Below are 20,470 nucleotides of genomic sequence, written 5' to 3'. Positions count from 1 at the left end.
TTTTATCTTTCTTTTCCCAAATTTGGTATTAGCATCATCTGCCTGGCTGTACCTGATGGTAAGGCTTTCAAAGGCTGGTGCAAGAAGGGGATAACAAGTGTTTCATTGGATAATTAAAAAGTGTAATGATACATTAGTATTCCCAATGTTGTAATTAATATGAAAATTATCGGATGTTTTTTTTGATAAGCATTTTATCAATGTGTTGAGAGATGTGGAGGATGCAGGGTGTATGATTTGCTAAAAGCGAATAATTAGGTGCAATAATTACGAAAGCGATCAGTGTTCTTTATTGCTGGACAAATTGAACACAAAGGTAGAGAAATTATATAGAGTGACCATTTCCCCTTGTGCAAGAATGCCGGACTGATTTTTGAAATGATGGTTGTCCATTTAAAGCAGACGTGAGATTTTTTTTCAGGTCAAGCGCCTTTGCAACTCTTTTTGAAGGAATTTTGAATGCCAAGACTTTGACTGTGGTTGGAGAAAAATGTAGTTAAATTCTTGATAAGCCAGTGAGTGAAAGGCTATCAGTGGCAGACAGGAATGAACACTGAGATTCCAGTCAGATCGGTCATGATAATGTTGAATGGTGGAGCTGATCACAGGGGCCTCCTTGTGGAACTTGTAACAGGAAAGGTTTCAGACAGATCAGATGAGCAAGAGAAGGCATGAAGACCCAACAATTAATCTGCTTTGTTATGAATTCAATGGTGACTTTGATGTATTGTTGGTTATTGGCCTGGTCCTTTAACTGTGCGTCACACCAAGGGCATATTGGGATGATTGTTTAACCCAATCAGAGCAGTTCAAAAACCATGGCTGATAACTCAGATGCTCCTTCTTTCATCCAATGACATTGTGAAGACATGGGCTCTGAATTTAATAGCAAATGTAAAACAAACCTCACTTTGCAATCATCAAAAATTTTTGGAGAGGCTTTTAATGTGAAACCACAGAGAGTGATGCAACATGCTCAATATATATTTCTTTTTCAGCCCCTCAACTGTTTGCAGTTTAGTCTATATCCACAGATTTGGTATCCAATTTTCTTCCCCTGTAATGTGCAAAATAATAAATATTAGAGGTAAGGATCACTCGGTTAAAAACAGAATGTCCATAATTTTTGTATGCAGGAAGAAAATATTAATGTCAGAACAAAAGTGGAAGCAAATAAAATCATGAAATATTCAAAATAGGTTCATCATTTGTTACAAAGCAATATAATAAAATGAGGAACTCCCAAAAAGCAAGTTTAAGAGATGTATGGGAGAAATTCTAGAAGAAGTGGATACATTTCACTGTATTTGGACAAAAATCCTTCTAATGGAGAAGAGAGACCAGTCAGTTTGAAGACCCAACAATTAATCTCCACTAAAATCTTGTCACTGATGTTCAAGCTGCAGTTGGCAGTAGAATACTGATATATTTTATGCTGTGTAATTATTCCCTTGAATTCACGTGAACAACAGGTTTACACAATGAAACCAATGGCAGCATAATATCAGCCTGTCACTTCGATACGACACCGAAGAGAAAATCAACTTGTTTCTTTTAATTGGTGTGTTTACAGCCAATCGGATAAATTCAAGTTTTCAGAAGTATAGCCTAGAAGTTAGATTGGGAAAATTGCATTCAGTGGTAAAATTAATGCTGTGATTTGCCAAAGAGTGTGTTCCTATGTTGTACTATTCTATGTTCTAAAGTGTTCAAAATAATTGATGGTTTAAAAAAAAGCAACCAAATACTGAAATTATTTTCTGAGTGTCTTTCCTGTTCGATTACGTTGCCTGTGTTTTGAAGTTCAAACTTAGTGATACCATCACTCACCTCTGAATGGCGACTGGAATGCTCACTATTCTAATTAGTTTGCACAGGTGATCCACTTGATGTTTAGCCATAGATTTAAGATTCCTCCATTGTCCTGTTGACAAGATGCACAAACTTTATTTTCCTTTGTTGTCCTGTAAGGGCACACAGGTGCCAGAAGTTCAGCACCACTATTGAGGTGACATATAAAAATAAGTGTCCTGTCAGAGATATTGAGTTCCTTTGGATCCCACCATCCCCTCTGATGCCACTTTCTTCCGTGCCCCTTTAACCTACACAGTCGCATAGCCTCTTGTCCATTCCAGTGGTGAGCTCATGGAGTTCAAGTCATCCCCCTCGTACTCTAATTCCAAATCTCTGATGCATTTAGGAAGCTGTCAGTGCCCGAGGCCCTTCAGGAGCCCTGCTCTCCATCAGCACCCTTGCATGTTCTGGTCTCAATAGCTGGTTCCCAGAAGCCGCTTGTCAACAGCCTGTAGCCTGTTGTGGTATGGTTGCCAAACTCCACGCTGGCCTGTTTCTGACGTCCTCTAAGTGCAGGGTCCCTTCCCAGACTTTCCTTCTTAAAGGGTGAGTGGTGTTCTCTGGTACCCTGCGCTGCACCACTGCTTCCCCAGAGCCCACAACTCTCATGGTCTGGCTTGCCAGATGTGGATATTGTCATCTTGGATGGGGAAAAACTGTCCATCAGAAAGCTACCTCCAGGATCAGTTGCAGGAACCGTCCAGAATGTGTGGCTGCTTGAATGCTGTCTGACACATGCAGCGGTGGGGGCAATGGTGATTTGATGCCCTCAACTGCTTGCATCAGTTTCACGAATCAGCCCACCAGATCACTCTTGGATTGGATAGACCATGTGACAGTGATCTGCTGGTGCTTTAACACAGCAGTGCCGTTCAGGGGGTGATGAAACGCTCTGCCAGAGCTTTGCAATTCACATACAAAATAATGAATCCTGAAGGGACAAACTGTAGAATTTTACTGAAAAATGTAACTTTTGTACTTTTTGATTTTTTAAAAAAAATTAGTGTCAGTGATTCTGAATTCTTGAGAGCAAATCATTCTTTTAGTGGAACTGGGTATCAGATTTGTGCTGTCTTCACGTTTAACTTCAGTGGAGGCTGTCTGCCAAAATGAACAGCATCGAACTTGTGATGAGAAGTTGAAACTTGCTACCTGTAAGATAGTGAGCTGCTTATGTACAATATCCCTCTCCTGTGCGAGAGCAATATTCTTATGTACAGATTCTCCCAGTTCATTGAGAACAGCTGGCCACACTTTCCTGAGAGCGGCCATCTGCCCATGGGTTGCACTCGTGTATCCATGGAGAATTGCAGTCTGCTACTGACCGATAATCTTACTGCTTGAAGAGAATGGTGACCTGCATCCTTCTGCCGAATGAGGAATTCAACATTGCTCCTGCAGACATATATCACTGTTCCTTCAGAGCTAACCAGTGAAAAACAACCAGATTTCTCGCTGTATAACAGTGAGACCACATGGAAGGAGGAAGATGGGTGGCTTTTGTCTGTGTCTTCTCAGGAGTCATGATATGAAACAGGTGGTGTTGAGTGACATTATTGGCTAGCAAAAGAGAGCACATACCAGCAGAATTGAGAGGGTTGAATTGTTATGTGTGCAGAGAAAAGTGAAAATGCAGAGAAAAGTGAATGGATCTACAAAAACAATTCACAGAAAACAGATTAATTGTGGCAATGGCAGTGTTTAGCTTTAACACTAACAAACGAGGAAAACCAAATTTAAAACTAAAATCATGGTGGTATCCTGATGGGTATCCAGCATAGCTATTGTTCCAGTCACAGTTCCATAACTGCCCCAGTTGTAAAGAGAGTTATATAATTCTTGGTGTATTATAGCTTCGGGGTCCAGATGCTGATACTCTTGTCGGTGGAACCTGATGCAAGTTGCTTACCGTGGTTAACACGGGCTACATAGTAGGCTATGTCACGCTGTTCTTTAAGTGGTTGAATGAGCGTCCCAACAGAAATAATTGAAAACCAGGGCCCTGTTTCCTGATGTTAGTATCAACTGGATTCCCTCTGTTTTGAATACTCTATGGTAAATACACTGTTCCACTTTCTCCTGGTTATGCTTCATCTATCCAGCTGAGGCCCTCACAGGGCAAGAGGTGCCTAAAGCTGCTGGCATTCCTCACTAATGACTATCATCTATTGGCTTCAGACAAGTTTCTGTAAGAGCATGGAGTTGGACTCTTGTATCTCCTGAAGGATGCTCTTCCAGGTTTCCATCATGTGCATCAAGACATTTACATCCTGAGTGGCTCATGTGGCTCTCCTGAATATGTCACTGTAGTCTGGCTACCACGAGGTGAATATTTTAAGGGCTAACTCTCTTCTGTCTTTGTGCTCAATGGAGTGTTGTCAGTTGTGCTAAGTTGAAACACTGCCAGTCCCGTTCTAATGCATGACCTTTAGTGTAAGCAATCCTAATACTGTTTCAAGCATATTTTGTCTGGATCTGATTTTAACATGAAGTTCAACACAGATTTATTCTCCAAAAAAAAGTGAAATTCAATATTTGGGCATTATTCCCTTCAGATTAAATAATAAGGGTAAAGATGAATTTCCCTGTTGACATGGTTAATATGGACTACTTGATACGATGTTGCATGAATTCAGTTGACATATTCATCTAAGCAGTGAACTGCAATTTCCACCTCTCATTCGCTATTGCTAATGGAAGAATTCTACTGCTTTATCCAGCTGTGGACTTGATGCAAGAAGGGGAAGGTAAATCATTGTTGATGTGACCTCCTCTCCGTTTATCACAAGTGATTTATTTTTCCAGCAGTTTGTTGCCTTTGGTCTGCAAAGGTTGAAAAGGTAACCTTAATTAAACATCTCAAGGTGGGAAATTATACCATGTTAACTCAGCAAGCACGTGCCTTTCGATGAAATTACTCTGTCGCTAATTTATCAGAAAGATTGAGTGGATAATATGTCAGTGCAGTTGCATCAAAGTTACTTCATTGGTTGGAGGTTATTTTAATTATTCAAGTTGAACAAGCCAAATAAAACAGTGAAAGCTTTGTTTTGGAAACTTTTCATGGAAATTATTAGTGAAACAAGAGGAACAAGCTGTTTCATAACACAATTTGACCAAAAAGTTGTTATCAGGCGACAGTGGGCATTACATTCAGTTGTTAGAAATTAGCTTCCAACTCCCACCGCTTTGCAACTCATGGGTGTTGGTGGCTTGTTGAAATGGGTTTGATAAACGATCTGATACGGTGTATATTGTTCTCATTTCCTTTCTCTCACAATTATTAACCCTATAACCAATTACGGAGCGGAAACAGGCCACGTTGGCCTTTCGAGTCCGCACTGGTTCACTGATTTTGTGTGCCCTCTTCAGGCTTTGGTCCCGGTCGATCTTCATTCAATAATGATGGGCTGAAGACTAATTCTACCACATCTTTGTTTAGTTCAAGAAACCATTGCAATGACTGCTTCCAAGTGTTACTGCTGTTCTAACATGACCACTGCTGCAACCCGTTGTTTTTCTTGAGTGGAAAGCTGTTCCTTTCACCACATATTTTATCTTGTATAAATCACCAATGTTAACCAGTGTTTGAAAGGTGGGGGCGGGTCTGGAGGTGGAACTAGGACCTGATGCACAAACCTGTATCGCTGGCAGGTTCCCTGAAGTTTAGTGTTCATTCTAATGATATAGCCTTTCTCCTTGACTGGATTCACCTGACATTGATTGTGATCAATCATTTCCGACATGAGAGTATCAGGTGGTGTAGTGGAATATGAGGGCTTTGTACTTTCTTGAAGAAGACAAACAAGCTTTATTTCAGTAAATGTTGCAAATCTGGCCAGAATGTAGCCTTGTTCAGGTCACTTGCAGAGCAATCTATAAATCTGTATACTGTACAACTTCTTTTGATTGGATCTCTTCTTAATATTATAAAGTATAATTTGAACCTGTGAGGTGGAAGATATGCAGAGAATTCAAGTAGAGATAAGTTAAGTGCGTGGGCAAGAATGTGGTAGGCGGAATATTAGATGGAAAAATGTGAGATCTTCCCATGAACCAGAAAGAAAAAATACTTTTTTTTTTACATGGAGTAAATGGGGAAATGTTTAAGTTCCTATGATCCAAGTATCCTTGCATTCAAGCCACTGAAAAAGAATGTTTAAGTGAGGCAATCATTTAGGAAGGTAATTGACATGCTAGCCTTCACTTCGTACACAAATGCTGAAGATGTCTTACTGCAATCATACAGGGTCACTGTGAGATTGCAACTGGAATACTGTGTTCCATTCTGGTCTCCTTACCTGACACAAAAGGACAAAAAATAACAAAAATTCATCAGCTAGGTTCCTGGGATGGGGGGTTTAACCCAAGGAGAGGTGGAATCAAGTATTCTAAAGTGTTTAGAGGGTCAAGAGATCTCTTGAAACTTGTAAAATTATGACATGGCTCCAGAGGATGGGCCAGGGACCAGTCTCAGATTAAATAGGAGGTCAGAGAGGATTTGGATGATGAGCCATTTCTTCATGAAGATGGTGGTGAAATCAACTTGAAGGCTGTGGAGACTGTCATCAAATTCAGAGCAAAGATGGGTACATTTCTGATGACTCAGGGAGTTGAAGCATATGAGAACAATATCTTCAGCTGGAAGATCAACCGCGGTGTGACGAATAGAGCTTGCTTGAAGGGCCAGATGGAACATTCATTCCCCCCCCCCCCCCCTCCATGAGAAATGGTTGTACTGGAAGTCATGATCCCTATCCATAAAAGTCCTATTTGTGGCTGCATTTCTCTGAAGAAGGAATTTGCTCTGAATATAGTGATGTTATACTTGCTAAATACTCCGGTTTGTGTTTCAAGACAAGTAGTTATCCATTTGGAGGTTGACAGAATGTTGTCATTCCTAATTCTGGTTCATGCTGGGAAAAAAAAGTCTATGTGCTATCAATTATGTAAAGATAATGCATTGCAAAGTAATTGTCAATTTCACCTAATCTGGTGATAAGCACTACCTGTTTGGTATAGTCGAAATGGCAAGGAATTAACCAACTCAAGGATTAGTTACCTGAGTATTTAGTGTGTATAAAGAAATTATTTGATTTTTTTTCCCCCAAGATGGAAATGAGGGCCTGTAAATTGTTATTTGCTAATACAAATAGTTATCTGCTAACACCAAAAGTTAAAGGCAACCCAATCTGAACAGGTTTTTGCCTCATTTTTTTGCAGGCTGCTATTGTCACACCTGATCCTGCCACCATGATCATTTGTTTGAATCCATTTGTTTTGCTCAGAGAAACTGAAATTATGTGTTGAAATGGCATAAGATTATATTCTGCCCAAATGAACGTTCTAGGAAATAAAACAAAAAGTGTGAGTTCTTAAATTTTTCAAAAATTCTTATGTCAATATGCATCTTAGATTATCTACATTGAATTACTTGAATTTATTTTTAAAATACAACCTGTTGAAAATGTTTAAATACTTGGGGGGGGGGGTAAAACAAAATCCATTAGAATTGCAATATCACATTGATTCTAATCCCCAGCTGCTATTTTCACCAAGTTCACTGCTCTGGGGGCAACATTTTGAGGAGTTTTTGCTCCTGACAATTGACTAATAAGAGCCTAGCAATTTAAAACCTCCTCGGAAGAGCATGCAGTGTCTTTGATCTGTTGAGCTTCCTTGATTCCTCGATAGAGTGCTCTGTCAGTTCAATTTCAGTGTACAGCAGCAGTTGGAAGCATCGCTGTTTTTCTGTGAAAGTGGTGGGTTCATGCTGAATTTTAAAGGAAGGATTAAACTTTTGTACATCTGGTTAATGATGTAAGTAAACATTGGGCAGGGGGAATGTTAGTTTGTATGGAACAGACAAGCCTTTCTGTTCACTTTCAGTGGCAAAATTCATTCAGAGAATCATTGGAAAGTTCATTTATATATGAAGGGCCCAATAAACATCAAATTTATTTGCAAATAAATCTGCATGGATTTGAAGCTCAGTATTTTTTTTGCTGCAACAGATTAAATAAATTATTTATTCAGAATCATATTCTTCACCTATTAACAGTATTAAGAAATGTACTGAATTTAACTGAAACATCGGATTCCACCAAATATAATATTTCTCAATTCAAAAAGGAGTAATAAGGGCAAAGCTTTGCTGGGTTTAATTGCTTACTGGAACAATTTTGCATGTCTGTTTTGCCGATCAAGCTGCAAGCTCCACTCAGCATACAAACGGATTCCTGGCCATTTCCATGAACTGGCTCAACGCTCAGCAGCACGTGCAGGCGATGTCCATCCCCGTGCAATGCTTTTTTTATGAAGCTTGCTAACAAAACTGCTGCACGTTGTATCTAACTGGACGGGAGCTTCGGCCTCTCACAGAGAATCACCATTTTTGGTGTTCCTTATGTGTCAGCTGCACCTTTTTAAAGGCATAATCAAGCACTTTTGCCTTGTGGGGAATAGCCCCTAAAAACTGATAGGAAAGGTTTAAACAACCAGTCTCTCTTACTAGCATCTCCTAATACCACATCTACGTCAACAACACTCCGCAATTCATGCAGGCATCTATTTTTCTGTTCTAATGAAAGGTCCTTTTAATTTATTAGTTTAATCATTATTATTAATGTAACAATGAAAGGTTCTTTCTGTTTTCTCACTGGAACTGAAACATTACTGTTAACTCTTTCTCTTTTCACAGATGCTGCAGTGTCTTGGACATTTTTATTTTTATTTCCAGCATCTGATCCGTTTGAATTTTTACCCTTTCTACCTGTACTTTAGGTCAGTGTCCATTGATCAATAGACTTATTTCCGACCATGTCACGTTTTCATTTTTCGCATGGAAACACAAACTTTCAGCAGATTTGCATTATTGGCCCTGCTCCCGATAAGAGCTGAAAGCTTGCTGTTATTTGATGCATTGAGTTGCAGTGGTGGGCGGGGCTACCTGTTAACCAGCAATTTGCCCAGTAATATAAACAAGTGCACTATCTATTTACAAAGAATAAAGTCACTTTGGTCACTGCACTGAAGTGCAGGGCGGCAGAGCAACTTATGCCACTGCCTTATAGTGCCAGAGACTGGGTTCAATCCTGACCTCGCGTGCTATTGTTTGGACCTTCTCCCCGGGTTTCCTCTCAAAGCTCTGGTGTCCTTGCATATCTCAAATATGTATTGATGGGCAGTTTAATTGGCCACTAAATTGCCATTCATGCAAAGATGAATGGTGGAATCTGAGGTTTATCTGAGAATGTGATCAGAATAATTCTATAAAAAAAAAGGATGAATGTAAGATTAGTGTAAATGAGTTGTCGATGTCCTTGTGATTCCAGTGGACTAGGTCCTGTTTCTGCGCTGTACCTCTGTGAATGTGTGAACATCCAGGCCATTGTATTCAAAGGATAGACCAGTTAAACCATAAATAATTTAGTAAAAACCCAACACCCAACCCCAACCAACCAATTTTCCCCTGCAGCCGCTGCAACCGTGTCTGCCTGTCCCGCATCGGACTTGTCAGCCACAAACGAGCCTGCAGCTGACGTGGACTTTTACCCCCTCCATAAATCTTCGTCCGTGAAGCCAAGCCAAAGAATTTAGCACTGTTATATAAGATTCATTGGAGGAAATGATTCAGTGCATATATGATTTGGAATGATTAAACTTTATATGGATGAAATGAATATATTAAATATGACATATAAACCAGTCATTACTCTTTGTTCTTCTCAAATGCATTGATGCCTATGTGTTGTGGAACAACCTCGAGAGAAATGACACTGTCACGCAGAGTAAATTACAGGCTATCCAAATTGTTTGCCAGGGAAGCAGTGTATGGAGTGTTCATTATAAAATTTATCAAGAGTAGTTATTTGTTGCAATTGCAACGGTGACTGTGCTTAGCTGTCCTGCTTGGCTGGCAGCTTTGATTCTAATTAAGTGGGTGAATTTGTGCACATATAGGAAGCTGGTATTGAGTTCAGCACGATTATGTTGTAAATGTAGTTTTAATTAATGTCAATATGGTTTATCGACAGTCTCGTTCAATCGAACGAGGAGCTCCACAGACAATTTGAATTAAAATTGCTGCTGGGCAGATAACCTCTCTAATTATAGAAGTAAATTGGTCAATTGTTCTTTTCCTTGTTTTTCTGTACTGTTGTTGCTTTGGATTTGATATACTGGTGTGACCTAGCAATGATCTGGTAATAGTGTGGCTCTGTGGGTGCAAGTTTTGATCCCGCTGCTGTAGGAATGATCAAGAGAGCAATATTGTCTCCTTACAATGGTGGCTGGAAAATTGAAGAGGGTAGGAATCCATCCCACATGCATGCACTATTTCCCATTTCTTGCCCCAGAGTTCAACTGGCAGCTACCAATGAGCGTTTCAACTGCCTACCCTCGAGCTTGAAGCTTGTGAATGTGAAATGTTGGACAGAATGCAAGCGTCTTGGGCTCGTCATTATCCGAAACTACATTTTGGTTAATTTGAGAAATGACCAAGAGCAACTGATTTCTGTTTCTGCAATCAAAATGCGTGATTATGGCAATGGATGTGATGGTCACATCCTTGCAATAAGGTGTTTTAAGTTGGGAGATGCATGTGATGGTGCTTGAATGTGCATTTGTCAGAAATTGGTTTCAGAGCATGACTGCAGTGTCATCTGTTCAGCTTCTAATTTACTCATCACAGCTTAATTTCCCGACATCATGATAGCTCGAGATTATTGTCCTAGTGTTAATGTCACAGATGCCTGATCTTCACAATTGAAATGAACTTGGTAACTTACCAGCAGTTTGCATATTACAAAATGTAACTTTTCTATTCAGAATGGTGGATGGTTTCTATTGCACTTGACAGATATTTTGATACCAGACTGCTGTTTCCATTCACTGTGGCGTGAGGTAGATTGGTGCTTTATGTATGAATTTCAAAAGGGCAGGAATTTCAGACCCTTGATTTCCACGCACCCCCCCCCCCCCCTCCCCGACTGACATGACCAGCACACTTGTTTAAGGGTCTTCATGCTGGCCAGCAGTGTATTGAACAGGATGTTGGTGCATTTGAGTCTTCTCAACACTTGGACATTAAAGTTATTGGACATCTCGAACTTGCATGACATCACTTTCCATTCTTGCTGTGAAATGTTCTTGAATCCAATTCCCCTCTGATCACTTTATCACACAGAGTTGTTTCACAAATAGTTCATTTTCATTTTTTTTTTAAAAACTCATTCACTCTTTTTGCTCTCCTTACATTTGCAGCCAACAAGATCATCTTCTGAAAGTATTTCGTCCAGACCTGGCTCCAGCATTCCCAGCTCACCTGGTCACACTATATACGTGAGTAACAATGACCAATGTCCTTGTTTTTCCAATTCACAATACAGTAAATCCTATCATCTAGAATTCAAGCAACAGGTAGCTTCAAGCAATCGGGGGGAAAAAAAATCCATATATTAGACTTGTTTGGTGAGCAGAAATGAGCAGATCATGAAGAAGCAAATAGGTTTTAGTTTAGTAGCTTTAGTTGATAAAGTCTCAAGCAACCAGAAATGCACTTACTGGCATCTCCTAATCCCCATGGGTGCTGGATACTAGGGGCTTTACTGTATTCAGAGAAATTAAAAATATCCTGTGGAGGATTAAGAGTGAAGCATTCTACAGCATAGAAATGGGCACTTCAGCCCAACTTGTTCATGCCGATCAAGCTCGTCCCTTTGCTGATATTTGGCCAATATCCAATTCAACCAGGGATTCGCAACCTACGGCCCACAGGCTGGATCCGCCCAGTACGTGGCTGTGGCCCCTCCCCCCTCTCTTTCCCGCTCTCTGCGTTGGAGGCTCTCACTCTTAGTGTGCAACTCCCCCACCGCTCCCTTCTCCCATCATAACTTTCTCCCCTCTCTGACAGTGACGTTATCCTGCTGTCTGTAAGAGCATTCTCCTCAGTGTGAGGCCCACCTCTTCTGTGAGAGACCCATGTCTGTGAGAATGCATCACTCTCTCTCTCTCACTCTCTCTCTCTGCAACACCACCTCTTTCTGTAATACTCTTTCAAATTATCTGTGTGTGGTACTTCATTCTCTCTTTTTTCTTACCCCCCCCCCACCCCCTCCCGTTTCAGTACGTGAGATTTTTTGTGTATATATATATATATATATATATATATATATATATTTGAGTTGTGTGTACTTGACACTATCCCTCTGTGTGACTCCTCGTCTCTCTGCAATTATCTGCCTCTCCGTGTTGGACTCACTCTCAGAGTGTTGCATTTGCTCTACCTGGTTTGGATTTGCACACGCCCTCTCTCTGTGAATCCTTTTCTTTGTGTGTTCCTCCCATTATCTGTGTGTAAATCCCTCTCTGTCATTTCCTCTCTCTGCACAGGGCTCACCTTCTCTCTTTTTTTTTTTTTTTTTTTTTTTTTTTTTTTTTTTTGGGCTCACCTTCTCTTCATGTGACATTCCCCCCCACCCCCCGCCCCGCCACCGCGTTATGTCTGTTTTGGGGTTAGTTATTTTGTTTTCATTGAGACTAATTTTTCTCTATTTTGACTTGTATGCTTTTTTAATTGTCATTTTAATGACAAACGTGATTTTTTTGGTGCATTTCCAGATTTGAAGATCCCTGACCTGAAATTCATCATCATATTCATTTATTTATTCATCCCATGTATTTATTTATTTCATTTATGGTAGCATCAGCGTGGCCAGCCGTTCAACCACAGATGCACCATATGGCTCACGCATGGTAAAAGGTTGCCCGCCCCTGCTGTAAGCCTTTCCTAGCCCTTTACCCATCTAAATGTTTTCCAAACATCACAGTTTTACCACTTCCTGTGGTTGATTGTTCCATATACCACCTACCTCTGTGTGAAGAAGGTACTCCTCAGATCTCTTAAATCTTTTCCCTCTCACCTGGAATCTGTGCCCTTGACGTTTGGATTTGCCTCCTAACATTCCCACTGACCTTCTACTTCTTAAGCAGATCACTATTCCAAGCAGGAGAAATGTTACATTGTCAAATCGGGTGATAACCTTTCTCACCTCACAATGCAGGATGTACTGCGTTAGCTCGCATAGGGGTTTTTTTTATTTAAATGGCTCACGAGGGAAAGCATCTACTGTTCATCTGGCTTCATGCCAGAGTGATGGTGGTATCTCCTTTTGGTAGCTCGAGGCATCAGTGAAGTGAGGGTGCTGGTATTTTCCACTCCCCACAGTGTGGGTAAAATCTCTCCCCAAGGATGGTAAATTTGGTGTTAACCCTGAGATTTTTGTTGGCACAATTTAGATAGGTGGTAATTCGACCAGTGCCATCATGGGCATTTGTCTCCCCTCTATTCAGGACACCTTTAAGAGGTGGTGTCTCAAGAAAGAAGCCTCTATTATCAAGGACCCTCATCACCCAGGCCAAACCCCCTTTCCACTGGAAGGAGGTACAGGAGCCTGAAGATGCATACCCAGCATTACAAAAACAACTTCTTCCCCTCTGCCATCAGATTTATGAATGGACAATGAACCATAGATGCTACGTCACTTTTTTCTCAATTTTTCTTATTTTTAAATATTCATAGAACTGTCATTTAGAGCAATGTTTGCATGTGTAATCCACAATTGATGCTGCTCCAAAACAACAAATTTTATGATATGTTCATGACAATAAACCTGATTCTGACTTGGAAATACCTGCCCTGACAACCTGTTACTTGAGAAGAAAACCTCCACTGATAGCTGACTCTTGAAACCAGGTTTATCCCTTCTTGACCATTATTTCATGGAATATGTTTTCCTTTGAGGCATTGCTTGAAGATGAATGACTATGTAATGTTACAGTTCTTGAACAAAATAAAAATGGATCTCCAGGCAACAAATTAAGCACCAGTGGATTCAGTGAGCTATGACTTCATTTGACAAGTTGACATTCAACCTTTGTGTTTTCTGCATTTGCATCTGATGATTGCATTATGCAGTTTGTAAGTTGTGACAAAACGTTGTTCCTTTGACATGCCTTCTCAAAATTGTTGTTTCCAGGGGTGCAGTGCTAATTTTTTTTAGAGGCTGGAGCTCACCAAACCCAGCGACAAGGAGGTGCCGGAGAAGCCTCATGAGGTGTAGGAGCAGTGCTCCGGTGAGCTCTGGCAGCACTGTACCCCTGGTTGTTGCCTTTGAGCTGCCAGTGAGTAAAATTTCTAAAGCCGGCATGTATGGGGTAAATGCAGTCCATTCAGCCCCTCTCTAGCAATTTCTTGACCAAGCCCACAAGATCATTTAAATAGCTGAGGGTGGTTTTACAAGGCAGATGACAAGTGGTTGGAGTGGAGTAGATTGAGTTTCACTTTGTACCTATCTCTTTTTTTCTGACATGCAGATTTTTCTGCTAATAACTTTTACGTTAAATGCACACAACAAATTAGCAATAAAATCACAAAGGGGAGAAATCCTCTTTTAATCTCCAGTGCTCAACGTGTGCGAAAAGTTAATTGTATTAACCTCCATTCATCCAGTTACCTTGAAGCTAGCAAGATACCAAGTACAAGCTAGGATGTTTTTTTTTCCATATTGTTTGTTCCATCTGAAATTCTGGTCTTCATTCCTGCTTCTTTGATGTGCAGTTCACTGACAGAAAATTCACTGACAAAAAAAAAATCACTGACCATCTAATTCACCGACAAAAACATCACCGACCACCTAATTCACCAATAAAAAAACATCACCGACTGTCAAAATCACCAACCCCAAAAAAGTCACCAACCCCCAACGACCCCCCCCCAAAAAAAGTCACCGACCGTCTAATTCACCGATTTTTAATTACTCATTATCACCATCAGTGAATCACCCCCATCAGCATGTCGGCTGGGATGTGGTAGCAGGGAGATAAGGTGCGGTAAATGGCCTTCCCTCGGCTCAAACCATCGCTGCCAGTCTGCATCTGGTCCACCCACTCTGGAGTTGAAAGATCTGCGCTCACCCCCAACAGGACTTGGGGTGGGGGGGGGGGGGAGGGAGGAAATCAGATTCTTCATTCACCATCAGCCAGAACAGGAGAGCGGAGTGCCTGCAGTCTCTAGGGATGCGTGCCAGCTCTCCTTGTGTCCGGTGCACCCTCACAGTACCACCTCTCCAACAGGTGAAACTGTCAGGATGTTTCCCCACCCCAAGGGACACAGGAAGTCTTCTGCAGAACAGGGCAGTTGTCCAATGGCTGAATTCTGGTCTTCAAAAACATATGCATGCCATTAAAAATAGGTTAGTATGGCTCCAGAGGTCCCCCTCCACCATCTCATTCACTCTCTGTCTCCCGCCTTTGCATCACTCCTCCTCCTCCTCCTCCTCCTTGCTCTCTCAGTCCTGGTTTTTTTTATGCAGTTCATGTTCACAAAGACCATTGTTGTCTGAATCCTCCTTGGGCCTCCTTCGACCCCCAACTGCAGAGGTCTCTCTTGGGGTGACTGGTAGGGGAGAGAGGGAATGGTGGGAGGGGAGATCGTTAGAGTCTAGGACTGCAGCACAAAATCAGCCCGAAACTCGAGTCTAGCTGTGTATCCCGTGAGGAGGGGATTGGGAGAGGCAAACTCCCCGTGCGTGGGGGATGGGGGAGAACTAGCATAGATAATCGCGGGAGCAATGACATTTTTCATTCTTTCAATTGAAGGTGAATTTTATTGGGGTGAATTTGATGGTCCGTGAGTTTTCTCATGGTGAATTTCCATCAATGACTTGTTTTAGTGAATTTACCTGTAACCTGTTTCTTTAGACATTATACTGTTATCTTATAAGCTCGTTTTAGATTGAGAATTTTGTTCACATTCTGAAATATTCCTGTTTATTTTCTCTTCCTAGGCAAAAGTGGACAATGAGATTATTGACTACAAGGATCTAGCTGCCATACCCAAAGTTAAGGCCATTTATGATATTGAACGTCCTGACCTGATCACATACGAGCCGTATTTTGGTGCTAAAATTGAGGATAGACATGAACGTCACAGTATGGGAGAGGTAAAGTACACCTGACTGGGAATTTCAACATGCATTGGCCTACATTTGTTCGCTCATCATTCTGGGATTAGCTTTTAGTTCCGCTGCACGAGGGATGCATAATGGACTGTGTGTCTGCCCTAACCCTCCCAAAGAAGTTGGCAGGAAGTCCAAAGAGGTTTTGTGTTTGAAGCTTCTTTTAACACAGGCTGGAAACCTGCACTACTACTTGTGCAGTTTATCAACAGGTTGACATTTGGGAGGATGTAATTTCCAGTGGGATGCAGACTTGAGGGTGATGAGAGGAGCCCCAGAAAGAGGGAAGGGTGCTGAGGTCAGTGGTTAACATATCAGGCAATTGGAGAACTCGAGAAATGTGAAGACCACAAACTGAACACTAAGGGAATGAAATGGAAGGAGTCTTTATTTTGTAGACCAGTCTTCTGTTGGAGAGTAAATTAAAGGAGACATAATTTGTCATAGTATGGAAGGCTCCATGTATAAGGAGATACTTCTGTGAAAGGATGGATGGGCCACAGAAACAAAAACAAAACCTTAGATGATTTAATTGAAGGGTATTCCGAGAGGGACTGATGGAAAAAATGCTAAGAGGAAGTTTCTTCCAGGTTGAGATGAGAACCAAGGATCGTTATCTTTGGATAACGAATCAGCCTTTTCGAATTAAGGTGAGGATAGGTTTAAGGTAAGAGAAGAAACTCAGGAGAGATCTGAAGGATAACATTTTCATTCAGAAGGTAGCCTTTATCTGGAAAGAGCTGGCAAAGGAGTCTATGGAGCGGGTATAATTACAACATTACAAAAGCATTTGAGCAGGTATGTTACTCGGAAAGATTTCGAAGGATATGAACGAAATACAGATAAATAGAGCTTGCCAGGAGGCCACCTTGGTCAACGTGGGCAAGTTGGGCCAAAGAGTCTATTCTGTACTCAATTAATTCTTCACTCAAAGGCATCAGAATTGTTCGATTTCTCAACCTCAGAAGGCTATGGATTACAGGTAATTGGTCTACAAAAGTCAAGATATAGGGTTTGAGTAAGAAGGTGAAACAGATAAAGGATCAACTGAATTTTTTTAATCCCAGAGATATTTGCATTTAAAGCTAAGCACCAGAAATCTGAAACTAGTAAAGGGGTAGTTGTTTACAAATTGATGCTCAGTGCTGAAAATTAAAAATTGATTCTCTTTGACAGTCTCGGTATAGAAGAAGTGACAATGACTCAGTTTTTCAGAGTGAAACTGTAAGTTGGTAATGAGTGTTTTGCACAAGAATCGTGCAATTGAACATGACTAACTTCTCTGATTGCTGAGGCCAATGAGTCCATAGAAACCTGCAGCAAACTCTCCACAACAATGCATTGGTTGAATGAATCCTCCTCCATTTTCCCTAAAACAGGATTTTTAAAAAATAATTAATGAAATTGAGAACTTTGATATTATTCAGTACTATTGTCTATTGGTACAACTGGGCATTTGAAATTTCATTTGGATGTTGGGATTGTTGCAGATTTCCCATTGAGAGATAAAGCATCTTTCTGCTGGCCCTACTAACACTACTAACTCTTTGAAATTAGGACTGGTTTTTAAGGAAGCATTTGAATCCTCATTGGACAGCTTCCTCTCAGCAGAATATTCCCGTGGTCAAATTTCTCAGTTTTTTTAAAGCAGTCTTACAGATTTGGAAAAAAAATTGTTTGTCAAATTCCATGTCCACTCAAAAGTAGTGTCTTTTTAAGAATATTTTGTAGCTGATAAAAAATGATTAAATAATTTGTTCCAATACATCTTATTTACCTGATACTACAATTTCACCTTAATCATTATCATTCCTTTCATTGTGCCAGTCCACAGGGATGCAACATTTAAAACAAGACAAAATTGAAGGAAGGAGCTGTTATCTAAAAGTCGGTGGCAAAGTAACGCATAATTGGACCTTTGTGTTTGAGATACTGACAATTCTTAGGATTATTGACAATAACGGTCATGTAGGTTGGTAGCTCACGGCACGTCATTTATGTGAGAAAAGGATAAAAGCTGAATGAAATGACTGGTTAGTGAAGAATGTAGGCAAATGTTTTGATTAAATGATTGAATTAAATATCTTTTGAGCTTGAGTTGTAATTTGTAAACCTTGTGAATGGGGAGAGAATTGCCATGTGTGTCGGTGTCATAAGTATATTTGTGTGGATTTCCTCTGCTTGCTATTTCTTTCAAAATGACAAATGGCTTGGAGGGGAGAACTGGACCATTGTTGGCCAGGAGAAGATGGTAACTCTACAGTCCTTAGCCGCAGCCTTCCTCTGACCCAACACGAAGGGAACTGAAAGCTCTTGTTGTATGTCAAATCTCAACAGCGTTTATGTTACCAAGAGCTTTTTTGTCAGCACAGAATCCACGCCATGATTTGGTTTTACTTGTAACATTATTGCCCCATTTATTACTGAGCCCTATTAGAGTGTGCAATTTCCAGTTGTGAGCCAGCATTACAGAGTAAGCGGGACATTGTGATTGTCCCAGGAGGATGAATGGCACTCCTCCCTCCACTGTTAGATGCTCAGTAAGAGCAGTGGCACAAAATAATTAAGAGGGGAGGAGACTTGGATTCAACTCAACAAATGATAATGTGGATTAAATTAACCAAGTGGATGTTGAGGGCATATTTCCAGTATTACTTACGGTATAGGGAGGGTCATAAGGAAAGGGCAGCTTCGAAATTGTTCTTGGCCACGATGGGCCAAGTGTTCTCCTTCAGTGATGCATGATTCCAAATGAAAATGAAAGTTGGTGCCTGCAAACCTTACAGAATCATATGAAAAGAACTGGATTTGTAATGTAATCTGAACATTGTCTACCCACCTTTAAAAAAGGCACAAGCTCATTTCGCTGTTTTAATTCCCCATTTTATTTACTGGTATAAATTTGAAAACATTGTGAATAAATGGACCAGTGTCCTGCAACTGAAAAGTTCCCAGACACAAGTTGTTTTGACACTTTATATGTAGATGAAGTGGTGCTGGTGGAGAAATTGTTCTCAAGTGGAATGCATTGACTGAAGGAATGTTAGAAGCCTATCCTACGGTAAACTGTGATAGAGAGGAGAATACCTGCAAAAATCATATCGGCTTCACTCTTGCAACAATCTATTACTTAATAGATTGTTGCTTCCAGTGAGCTGTCAATTAGACCAGACAAGGGAAAAGGATAAAAGGCAGAACAAGTGCATTATGTGTTTTCCAAGAAATGTTTTTTTGCTCTGATTCCCTTTACTAAACTGACACAATTAAAGGAAAACAGTCCCAGTGTGTATGTATGTATGTAAAAATAATTTTAATAATTAGCATTAACCATTTGTATGTCTTGGCTCATGCTTTGTTGATATGTTTTGTCCCAATATTTTCCTGATTTGTATCTGTTTCATTATAACATAGATGGGAGTATTTTGTTCAATGTAATTTATTTAATCACAAAGTGTGTATTTTTTCTCACTCATCTATGTCCCAGAAACAAACCAAGGTTCATGGTGAGGTATTTTTCAAGCTCAATCAATTTCTATCTGATGTAATCCAGAAAGTTTTACATGTTTCTTTTTTCTTTATCTCACAGTCGCCAAGGACACTTTCCCCCACCTCTTCAGCTGAGGTTAGTATTACCACTTCACATTCACCTCTCGGCCCTCTCCACTCGATATTCTTTTGCTTCATGCAAAAGTGAGAACTTTAGCGCATCAGCAGCATCGTGCAGTTCTGTTGAACAGTTCCCGAGGGGTGTTGAGGCAAAGCACATTGCAGTGGAACCCAATGGAACCACTTTGCTCAAGATGAAAGACAAACTATCTGTGCTAGAAATCTCAAATGAAAATAATAATTGCTGAAAATGTGCCAGCAGAGGTTGTCGTCAGATGGATTTGACTGATTACAATTCACTTGTGTTTTGCTTTGCCGCTCATATTTCAAATCAAAGATGCAGATTATTGTTGCCTCAGTTTTGCAACACAGATCCTCGAAAGAATATCGCCAGAAAGGATATTATTAGCCCTTTCATTTTGTTCTGTCTATGCAACAATGACGACAATATCTCTTGCTCTGAAAAGAAAACATCCTATTGATAATTGCTTTCTGGATTTGGGTGACTGGATGGTTGCTTTTTATTGGCGAGTGCACCTTCTTTTGGAAAAGAAATATATGGACTGGTCCATTAAACACATGCACAGTAACAGCAGGTGCCTAGTAAATGGATCTCACAGTAGTTTACCCTGTGGATTTTCATAGGTTCTTTCATATATATTATCTCACTAAAAGAGAATACTACAGGGCAGATCTTTTCAGCCCCTGCCCCTGCCCCTGCCAAGGATTGTCACTGGTGGTCCACGCCTCCTGTATCGACCTAGCCCCAATCGCTCATGCCAGAATCCCACAGAGTGCTCCAGATAGGATCAGGATCTCAAGCAGAATAGTGAGGATGCCCCATGCTGAAACTGCCCTGAAAGCTTTGACAACTGGCAGCCCCATCCATAGGCTTCCTGCCTGCCAATCAAAGCAGGGAGGAGATTTTAAATCTTGGTGAGAGAATTCACTTCCTCCACCTCTTTTTGTGAAAACATTCCCTCGGGAATCCC

At 40.7% G+C, this 20,470-nt stretch overlaps 1 protein-coding gene across 7 annotated transcripts in view; it reads left to right on the top strand.

The window, feature by feature from the left end:
* Positions 1-20,470, top strand: part of ablim1b (actin binding LIM protein 1b) — a 284,014-nt gene that overhangs the window by 208,733 nt on the left and 54,811 nt on the right. For 4 of the 7 annotated variants that reach the window (XM_069900018.1, XM_069900016.1, XM_069900015.1 and 1 more), the window contains exons 9-12: positions 11,119-11,196; positions 15,702-15,857; positions 17,049-17,096; positions 19,459-19,494. In XM_069900018.1, the coding sequence (XP_069756119.1) occupies positions 11,119-11,196; positions 15,702-15,857; positions 17,049-17,096; positions 19,459-19,494 (318 nt within the window). The remainder of the gene's footprint in view (positions 1-11,118; positions 11,197-15,701; positions 15,858-17,048; positions 17,097-19,458; positions 19,495-20,470) is intronic. The other 3 variants (XM_069900020.1, XM_069900019.1, XM_069900017.1) reach the window with 1 other exon arrangement.

Source organism: Narcine bancroftii, chromosome 10 (assembly GCF_036971445.1).
Source record: "Narcine bancroftii isolate sNarBan1 chromosome 10, sNarBan1.hap1, whole genome shotgun sequence".
NCBI lineage: Eukaryota > Metazoa > Chordata > Chondrichthyes > Torpediniformes > Narcinidae > Narcine > Narcine bancroftii.
This window is presented reverse-complemented; position numbering and strand designations above follow the sequence as displayed.